General features: G+C 37.9%; 1 protein-coding gene across 1 annotated transcript in view; it reads right to left on the reverse strand.

The window, feature by feature from the left end:
• Positions 1 to 572: 572 nt before the first annotated feature.
• The window catches only part of Tafa4 (TAFA chemokine like family member 4), a 204,261-nt gene continuing 193,562 nt past the window's right edge, over positions 573 to 11,271 (reverse strand). Inside the window, exon 6 of the mRNA XM_028773113.1 lies at positions 573 to 1,921. Coding sequence (XP_028628946.1) covers positions 1,910 to 1,921 — 12 coding nt within the window. The 3' untranslated portion in view covers positions 573 to 1,909. The remainder of the gene's footprint in view (positions 1,922 to 11,271) is intronic.

Genomic DNA, 11,271 nt, shown 5'->3' on the forward strand with positions numbered 1-11,271 from the left:
TGTCTCCTACCACCTTTCCTATAGAAAGGGGAATGATAACATTAGGATGAGCCTCAAAGCCCCAGTTCAGGGCTCACTTTGGAACTACATAAAAAGCACACTGAAGAAATAATGGATGGAATAGCTCTTTCCAGACCTTCCATTTTCTCTAATGGAGCATTTATTCCCTGGAAATAGTTTAGTCCCTAAAAAACGTTCCCCAAGGTAAAATAGTGTCTTTATCACTTATTCTGCTTTCTGGTACAAGATCAAATGTGAGGGTTACAAACTAACACGGTGTTTCATGTACTGCAAAGTCTCCTTACCTTTCTAAAGCTCTTTAACAATGGGAAGGCTTATGCTTGTGACAGCAGAGGACACACAGGACATCAAGAATCTATCCAAGCCTTACTGGGTTCTCAACACCCCTTTTCTAAGATGCAAATCTTAAAAGTAATGACCTACATTAGTCCTATCCCCGAGTTAAATTTAAAGTAACCCAATTTCATATTTATGTCTAAAGGAACATTTGCAAGCTTGTGTCACGAACACAAAATCTTGAGATACCAAGTAAATAATCACAAGATCTTATATGCCATCCACAGAGTGATATTTTACTTAGTCATATGAGAATAACCATTCTGATAGGCACCCAGTCAGTCAAATTCAAGCCAACGTTTAACCAATAAACAAGTAGCACCCATTTCCACTTCTTCTGCAAGAATAAAATCAAATAATTGATAGCACTGTAGACGATATAATGGAACTGATGTTTCCTTGTAATTGCAAAAGGACAGACAGTATTGTCAACATTTCTTAATACATACACTCAATCCCACATTACAGATGCATGTGCATGAATAACATCTCACTTCAAACCTGGGCCAGTGTCTTTGTTTCTTATCTTTCTGCACGTCAGTATCTATGAAATCACTGAAATAGGTGGAAAAATGACTGAGGTTTTACTTAACATTTAAAGACGTAAGAAAGCTGACAAATGGGTACAGAAGGGACCCTGTTAAGCTCACATCAATGATAAGGTGGATAGTTAGCATTTAAAGACTCCTGGGAGATAAAAAAAAATTTTTTCCATAGAATTGTCATAAAGTGAATCTAAGAAATCACCCTTCCTCTAAACAGAGACCGTCCTATGTCTTAAATGATTTTCCTATTTCGTGATCCGTAAGCCATAAAATCCCAACAGGTTTATGGTCCTTTGTGAATATGTCATGATAAAGCTTTGGTTATAAAACTCCAGTACTACCATGCTTTCCTTAGAACTCAGCCACCAGAGTACCAGGGTTAAAAAGCCTCTGCTGCATCTCTGCTAATGTAGGAATGGAACTAAGAAGAAACATGTTAAATTATCAAAAGTAAAAAATACAAATGTGCACGTAGTAACCCAATGAGTCCTTCCATTCTCCGAGGTTCATAAAATTAATTTCCTGCACCAGATAATTCGAGTTCTTTAATCTAGAACATACGTATGTGAGCCAAATCTCCTGTGATTTAGACATCCTTCCTGCCTTCTGCATAATGGCTAAAGGACACATTTAAAAGAGGAACAGCTTGGGTCACGTTGTACTTCCTGTCCATTTTCCTTGAGAAAAGGAGAAAGAGAAAATCCAGATTCTGCCAAAGCTGCTCCACGCTGGCACCTCTGATGTCTCCTCCAGCATTTCTTGTGCTGGGCTCCTTTTGAGCTCCAGGTAACACATCAGTTGAGTGGCCACCTATAGCTGTAGTCAGTGTGATGCGATCACAAAGCAGAGAAACAGGGACAGTCACATAAATGCCACTTTCCATGTTGCACAAATTGCAGCTATGAACTTCTGAGTAAGTGCCAAGGTGAGTTCTCACTAGTCTGGTAATCCACACAGCACAGCTCTGCATCCCGATGCCCCTCAGGGTCAAAACACTTCTGTGTCTGCTACCGGGTCACCTAAAACAAATGAAACCAAGTGAGCATTTGACCTTATACCACCAAAGAGAACCAGAGAGGCCTGGCCTGTCCAGATCATGTGTATCTGGTTTATCAGTTGGAACCTATGTCTATAATTAACTTCACAAAGTCAACTTTTCACACCCAACTCGCCTTTCCATTCCTCACTTTCAGTAGGCAAAGAAAACACATACAAAGGCTTCTATGGTGGGGAATTCTGTATCCCTGCTTTTTATTTTCTGAGGTTATAAAAATGCCATGACATTAGGTACACCCACTGCCCATGAATTCATGCATGTTAAATAAGCATGCTTTGTTAATGCCACTGAATAGTTTTTCAAATGAATGCTGATTAAAATCACTGCATGTCAAGATCAGAATTTAACCTTCGTTACATTTTTAAATGCAGGTAACCTGTTTTTAAAAGCAAAAATTGTTCAACAGAAATGTTCAGTTAAATGGAAGCATATAATCATTAGGAAGTTATTGTGTTTCTCATTTTTAAACACATGAGTTCATTATTTAAGACCTGAGAAAAGTTTGCAAGTGACATAGTCAATACATCAGCTCAGGGGGAGAGTAGCATAATGCTTTAACATATTTATACAGTGCAAATATTTTCAGAATAAGTTGTATAATTTGATAACACAGTCACCATACCTGGACCTAACAGACCTTTCACTCTAAAGCAAGAACTGGAAGGCTTTCTTTGCAAAGAATTAAGTATAGGACAGACTCTGAGCTTTGTGTGCAGGGCAGTGGCTATATTCAAATGTCATTCACAGTTACAGACATAGACTACAGGCATTGATCAGTTGGAACTGTCCAACAAAGTACTGATAGATATTGAATAGGGATTTTACATAATTCTAAAGTGTTATGAAATAATATTTTGTGAAATTTTTTCTAACTACTTAAGAACACAGAGCATATTCATTTTTTCTTTTCTTTAAGACAGGGTTTCACTGTGTAGTCCAGGCTGGCTTCAAACTCCTTATGTAGACCAGGTTGGCCTTAAAATCAAAGAGATCCTCCTGTCTTTGCCTGTTGAATACTGAGAATAAAGCCACATACCACCATACCTAACCAATTGCATCCCACTCGATAGGTAATATAAAAGTAAGCAAAGAACTGGGTTTGAGTCACACTTCATTAGCTCATGGGCAGTAACCTGGGGAGGAAGCATGACAATCACATGAGCACACATGAAGGGTGATGCATGCAATGGGGAAATGGAAAGTGGGGCACTTGAGAAAAGAACCATGGGACGGGAGTGTGGAGGGCTGCTACAGTACATAGGACTGTCAGCAAAAGAGAGACCGAGGTGGCACTTGAAGACAGTGGGGTCCTTCTGAAGGAAGAACTTCACACAAAGAGGAAAATACATGAAGACACTGGGCCATTGCAAGCACCTGGCCTTTCTTTGACGAGATCAGAAGAGCACGGCCAGACCGTTAACTTACAGGGCACACTTTGATCCAAGCAATGAAAGGGTAAGCACTAGATCTTAAACAAAGGATGAAGATATGATATGAAAAATCAATCCCAAAGTCCTTCAGACAAGCAAATGCATAACGCGTTCAGTCATGATTGGAGGTAAAGTTAAAGGTACCTGTTTTCTTTAGTTGTGAAGAAAATAGGTGAACTACACTCTTCACACAGCACTTGGGAGATGAGAGGATTAAAGCTGTATACCACTACGTCCAGAAAGCAAAGGGGTGGATTTGAGTCATAGTTTGTTCGCTATCCTATTCGGCATTTGTGGATGTCTTCTACCTTCTCCATGCAAGCTAAAATCATGTGCAGGCAAATATCAGCCTAAACCTAAAATTTAATTTTCAAATGTTTCTTACTTGAAGAAGCTCAATTTCTGACTTATTTTCTTCTTGCATCATTATTATACTTTCTATATACAGAATTTTTATTACTAATCTGAATTTCAATGGATGTGAAGTTACTAACATGCAAATACTAGCTAGCTTCATTTCCACAAATCAACTACTATACCTTGACATCTAAAACCTTGATTATCGGGGTCAAGAAATAAGAAACTTGAGCGTGAGAGAGACGTCTCGCTCAGTCTCCAGGTAGCCTCTTAGAAGTTGTCTTAGGGTTTCTATTACTGTGATAAAACACCATGGTCAAAAGCAATTTGGGGAGAAAAGGTTCTCTTTTATCTTAAACTTCCAGGTAACAGTCTATCACTGAGGGAATCCAGGATAAGAAACTTAAACAAGGCAGGAGCTGAAACAGAAGTCTTGCAGGAGTGCTACTTACTGGCTTGTTCATCACACACAACTGAAATCCATTTACCATTGCTTCTAAGCGCCTGTCCAGAGCTGACCACTTGGGATTGGACATTCCATGTAGGAGCTTGTCTCTAAAAGAAATTATTTCTCCCTCTGTGAGCAGCTATTGAACATTCATCTGGACGTTAGCTCATATGCAATTCCCCATCCACATTGACATATCTAGGATTGTCATTATCCTATTCTTTTTTCAAGCAATCATATTGTTGAGATTTCATGGGTGTCTTGTTCCTGGAATGAGAGGGGACATTATCTAACAAGAGACATTCTGGGCCTCTGACTCTTACCACATTTATGTCCCCACTTCTGTGATTTTCCCCTGAGCATTAGATATAGGGATTGTGTTGCTGATATAAAAATATAGAATGGGCAACCTACAGCCCATTATCTTCTGAAGTTTCACTAACTTGAATCCTTATACAGATCAATGTGTGCTGATGGGAGATGAGAGCTATAATTGTCTATGGGTTTAAAGATAAGATGTCATTTTAATATAGTTATAATTTATATTAGTTTTGGAAAATAGAAGTAGTAGGTTCTTGTGACAGGTCTGTGATCTCTCCAGCTATAGGTAGCTGGCTAGATTATAGTACTAGGCATGAATCTTTTCCTATTGAGTCCAATTAGACAGCTGATGGTTATCCTCAAGATAAAGGTGCCAAGATCACACCATGCAGATATTTTGCTGAGCTGATCATTGCCAGTATACATAGGCTTTACAGCTAGGTTAGACTACTACAGACAGCTCCTCTCCCTTGGGAACTTGCAGGACCTTTGGATGCTATAGAGCTAGACCTCTGAGACATGGCTTCAATATCTGTTCCAGCTCAACTCCTAAAAGTCCTCTATCTGAAGTGTGGGCTACCTTCAGCACAGCATCTTACAGTCAGCTTCTGGAAGGAAACCAAGAGTTAAGGCAATACCAATAGCAGATGTGGTGTTGGAAAACACAAGTACTACTCTAATAAACAACTCAATGGGAAGTTTCTCATTCCTGGAACTAGATTTTTGTTAGATAGTACAGGACTCTTGTGAGCAATATCATTACCCCATCTGCCCTAACACCATTTAAAACACACACACACACACACACACACAAACACTTTTAAGTACTAAACTGTATGCTACCTTATGGCCTTATCAAACATCTCTCTGCTTCTTCTCTTTCCTCCTATATCACCCCCCTTCTGTTCCACCTCCATTTTCCCATTACCTGCTTCATAGCACTGTTTCTTCCTGCTCTGCTCTCTAAAGCTCCATCTGTCACTCTTCCCCTGGGCTCCTCCCTATTTCCCTAGCATCTTCAGAAATGTCAGGTCATATATTCAAATCTATCTGGATCCGGTCCCCTCAATTCAGTATAGATTTCAGTTCCAGTTCCATCTATTAACCTTTAAATTTCATAATTTTATTTTACTTCTGAGCTGAATAGAGTTCCAGTGTATACATATACTATACTTGATTGTCCAGCAGCTGAAGAACATTTATGTTGATTTCATTCCCTCTGTCATAAATACAGCAGGAATGAACATGGCTGAACAAGAATTCTTAGGGGTAAGATATTGAGTCCTTTTGATACTTATCAAGAAATGATGTAGCTAGGTCATAGGTAGATTCAATTCCAACTTTTTAGGCAATTTCTACACTGATTTCCAGAGTAGCTAGCCCAACAATGAGTGAGGGTTTCCCTTTCCCCACAACCTTGCCAATATGTGTTGCCAAATGTTTCCTTAATCTTAGCCATCCTGGCTGAGGAGGAGACAAGCACTGAGAGAAGTTTGAATTTGCATTTCTCTGACTGGAGAGTATGTTGAAAGCCTGTGTGTTCCTTAGCCATTTCTGTTTCTTCTTTTGAGAACTCTATTCAGATCCGTAGCCTGTGTTGTTTATCGGGTCATTTACTTTCTCAATTCTTCATTTTCTGAGTTCTTTGCACGTTCTGAATATTAATCCTCTTATCAGATATATAGCTAGCAAATGTGCTCATTATGTGGGTTTCCCATTTACTCAAGTATTTCCTCTGCTGTAGAGAAGCAATGTCGTTTTATGGGGTCCCATTTGTCAATTGTTGGTCTTAATTTCCAACAATTAATGGAATCCTGTTCATAAAGTTCTTATATCTGGTAGTTCTTATATCTGGTAGGTATATTTTCTTCTGATTTCAGCATTTCAGGTTTCATATTGAACTTTGACCCATTTGGAGTAGATTTTTGTGCAGGGTGATTGCTATCAGTCCAGTTTATTGTTGTATGTGTGGACATCCAATTGCCCCAACACCATATTTTGGTTAGCTTTCATTAGCTATAATTTTGTGGACTCCTATGCTTTTGGCCTTCTATTTTGTTCCATTGATCTAAATGTCTGTTTTATGTTAATACCACACTATTTTTATCACCATAGCTCTATAAGATAGCTCGAGAAATGTGGTATGGCTAGCCTCCAGCATTGTTCCTTTTGTTCAGGATTGATTTGCTATCTGGGGTCCTTTGTGTTTCCATATGAATACTAAGATTTTTTCCTATTTTTGTTAAGAATGTCCTGAGGACTAGTATTGGAATTTCATTGGATCTATAAACTGTTCTTGGTAAGGTAGCCATTATCACAATATTAACCCTACCATTCTCTGAAGAGTTGAAGGTCTTTCTGTCTTATAATCTTGATCAATCTTTGTTTGCAGATATTTAATAGTTTTCATTGTACAGGTCTAACCACTTTGATTAGGTTTATTCCTACATATGTTTGAAGCCATCTTTAGTGGTAATGTGTCCATTATTTTTTCTTAAAGCATTTGTCAGTGTAGAGAAAAGCCTGCTTATTTTTGTAAGCTGATTTGGTACCCTTTCAGTTTGCTGAAATTTTTGATCATGTCTAAAAGTTTAGTGTGGAATTTTTGGAATCTCACATGTATAATGAATGCCATCGTCTGCAGATCGAATAACTTGACTTTTGAGCTTTCTATTTGTGTCCCTTTAATTTTCTTCTCTTAACTTATTGCTGTAGCTAGTGCTTCAAGTGTTATATTGGCAAGAAGGGTAGGGATAATGACAGCCCTATCTCATTCCTAATTTTAGAAGGATTGTTTCATGTTTTTTTTTTTCCATTTGGAATGATCTGACTGTGGATTTGTCATATTTTATTTAGCATTTATTACTCTGCATGGTCCCTTCAGTCCTATTCTCTTCAGAACTTTTATCATGTAGACATGTTCGATTCTATCACCAGCCTTTTTTGCATCTATTGATATGATTATGTGACTATTATCTTTAAGTCCATTTCTATGATTTATTACATTTATTGATTTATATATGCTAAACCATCTCTGCATCTCCTGATACAGAAAGTTGATGAAAGCCAACTTCATCATAGAGGTTGATCTTTTGATTAAATATCTATATTTGGTTTCCAAGTATTTTATAGAATATTTTTTAAATCTACATCCATCAGGTATATTGGTTTTGGCTTACTGTTGTTTTTAACTTGGTTTCTTATTGGAGTAATACTGGCTTCATAGAAAAAGTCTGAAAGTATTCTTTCTACTTCTTTTTTTAATAAAATAAGTATTGATTATAAATCTTCTATGAAGGTCTCATAGAATTCTTTTGAGGGTCCATTTAGACCTGGGTAGTTTTGTTTTGTTTTATATTGTATTTTTCCCAGAAGGCATTTTTTAATGCTGTTTCAGTCTCCTTACTTGTTATGGTCTGATTAGGGTGTTGGTTTCTTCCTGGTTTAACTTTGGTGATTTGGATGAAGCTAAACATTCATCCATTCCTTTTATGTTTTCTAATTTTTTTGTGTGTGCATTTTTTAATAAATTCTTCTCTCATATATTACATACCAACCACAGTTGAGAAACTTTCTTCTCTCCTCCCAGTCTTACTCCCATATTCCCCTCTTCCCCAGGTCTATTCCTCTTCCATTTCTCTATAGAAAAAGGCAGGCCTCCCAGGGACATCAACCAAACATACCAGGTTGTAATAGGACTAGACACATCCCCTTATATTAAGGCTAGACGAGGCAACCCATCCTCCATCCCCCATCTCCCACCCCCACACCCCTGAAAAGCCTGGGCCAAGATGGACCCACAAAAGAATTCTACCAGACCTTCTTAGACAATTTATAACCAATAATATAATTTATAATCAATACTAATCAAAAGCAAGGAAAAGAGTCAGAGACAGCCTCTATAGGAATCCCACAGGAACACGGAGCTACACAACAATAATATGCATGTAGAGGACCTAGCCCAAACTCATACCTGAGTGTAGGTTCAGTCTGTGTGATCCCCTATGAACCATGGTTAGTTGATACTGTGGATATTCTTGTGGTGTTCTTGACCCTTCTGGCTCCTACCACCCTTTCTTCCCCTCTTCTGCAGTATTCCCCATGCTCTCCCTAATGCTTGGCTGCAGGTATCTGTTTCTGCCTCCATCAGTTGCTGGATAAAGCTTCTCTGATGATGGTTATATTACGCTCTGGTCAACAAGTATAGCTGAGTATCATTAGGGATTATTTCATTGGTTTTTTTCTGGTCTTGTTTATGTTTTCTAATTTAAAGTAGTATAGTTTTTTAAAGTATTATCTTACACTATATATCCCTGGTGTCTGTTATAATGTTTCCCCGTATATATCTGATTCTTTTCATTTCGGGATATGTGTGTGTGTGTGTGTGTGTGTGTGTGTGTGTGTGTGTGTGTGTGTGGTGTGCGTGTATGCTAAAGGTATTTTGATTGTGTTTATCTTTTTAAAGAAAAAGCTCTTCGATTTATTGATTAATTATATAGTGGTTTTGCTTCTATTTAATTAATTTCTGTTCTAAGTTTTATTATTTCTTGCCATGTACTAGACCTGGTTTGTTCTTGTTTTTCTACAATCTTGAGTTGCATCTTTAGGTCATTTATTTAAGTAGTTTCTAACTTTTTAATGCATATACTTAAAATGTAGGCACATTTTCTTCTTAGGATTACTGTTAATGTTTCCCATAGGCTTTATTGTGTTATGTTGTCGTTTTCATTTAATTCCAAGAATTTTTATTTATATATTGATTTTTGACCCATTCATCATTCAGTAATGTGTTAATATCTATGAGTTTATATAGTTTCTATAGATTATTTTGTGACTTTAAGCTTTACTAAACTATGGTCATATAACACACATAGAGTTATTTATTTCAGTTCTTTGTAGTTGTATAAATTTGTTTCATCCCCCAGTATGTGGTCTATATTAGACAAATTCCCATGTGTGGCTGAGTAGAATGTATATTCATTGGTGTTTGGGTGGAATAACCTATAGATATGTCTTAAGTCTATTTAATATATAATATAACCTAATTCCAATGTATCTCCATTTATTTTTGTCCAAATGGCCTAACTCCTGGGGAGAAGAGAAATTGAATTCAGCTTAGTTGGTGCCTTGAAGTCTAATAGTATGTTTTCTATTAAATTGGGTGTGCCAGAGTTTGGTGTGTTTATGCTTAGGATTGTAATGTCTTCTGGGTTAATTGTCTCTTGATTAGAATGAAGTTTCCTCCTTTATCTCTTCTGATAGGTTTTAGTTTCAAGACTTGTTTGTCTATATTAGAGTAGCAATTCCTGCTTGCTTTCTAGTACCATTTGCTTAGAATACTTTTTTATTCTATCATTTCACTCTAAGATGGTATTCATCCTTGAACCGAAATCATGTTTTTCAAAGTCTGTGTTTGAAGTCTAGTCCTAGAGTTAATATGCTAAACAGCCTGGAGATGGGGCCTAGAACTGTGGTTTTAACAAGTCCCTTGGTGAACAGTCTATAACCATGACTGTAATAATAATGAGATAATTATGACAGTGACCATGTTGATACCCAAGAGACAGAGAAAAGGCCCATTAAAGAGCCATATGAGGAAGGTACCAGCTAGCAATAGGGCACGTGAGGCACTAGCAGGAAGGAGGTTTCTAAAGCCAACACTGCTGTTTCTATTATTTTATAAATTTCTGCATATTTTGGATGATTAAAGTTTTATTTTTATTCCTGATCTTACCAATGCCAGTTTCATAGACTACTAGCATGATCACTATAAAGACCGAAGTCACTTGACATTTAAACAAATATGCATGAGACCCTTCCCTTCTTGGTTCATCACTCTCTATGTTCCCAGTGAAACCCTAGAAATGTTTAGACACTCAATAGAAACTATGAACAGACTGAGGTAACAACCAAGCCCACTAGAGCAGGCCTGTCTCCCAGCTACTGGGGAGGCCAAGGACAGAGAACACTCCAGATAAGAGCTTTCAATCTTGAAAAAATGTAAAACCAGAGCTAAAGCTGGGATGGAGCTCAGTTGCCAAGCATGTGTGGGTCCCTCAGCTCACTGCCCAATTCTGTGAAGTGGAAGAAAATAACAAAGTGGATTTCAAGAATCAAGTAAGGAAGTTATAGAAAGCTCCTGAGAAAATGCATCACTCTTTAGAACAGCAACTAGGTCTAGGCACAATTGGCTGTGGGGACTACCCCATCCTTTGTAGGATGCTTATCTCTCTGTCTTTGGTTTTGACTCATAGATGCCTGTAGCATCTCTGTCTCAACATATGACAATCCAAAAATATCCTCACATATTGTCCAGTGTCCATAAAGGGCAAGAAAGGAAAACACCCAGTAAAAATGTTCCTTTAAAGCAGTTTTTCCTCAATACTGAATACCACAGACTTCCTCAAGATCAGTGGTGACTTTGTTTGACTAACAAATTACTAAAATGCCCTGATATGTCATTGTGTTGATGCTACAAAGTCACTAAGTCCTTGTAAGAAACCATAGCACTAATGGTTGGAAACAGAAGCATCAACCAAAAGTTTGGTAGACTTTTAGGAAAAGGGGAAGTAAAGCATTTGAGTACAGCAAAACTTATTTTCCTACAGGAAGTAGATCCTGCCTGCTCCTTCTCTGGAGAAGCCAGAAAGCACAGGGAGAGAATGAAGAGGATGTCAATCCTTTCTATCTGAGGCTGGTGACTAAGTAAGGTCTTGTGGGGGGGGGGGGGGGGGGGGGGGGGGGGGGGGGGGGGGG

The sequence above is a fragment of the Grammomys surdaster genome, unplaced genomic scaffold (genome assembly GCF_004785775.1).
Source record: "Grammomys surdaster isolate TR1022 unplaced genomic scaffold, NIH_TR_1.0 220, whole genome shotgun sequence".
In the NCBI taxonomy this organism is placed as follows: domain Eukaryota; kingdom Metazoa; phylum Chordata; class Mammalia; order Rodentia; family Muridae; genus Grammomys; species Grammomys surdaster.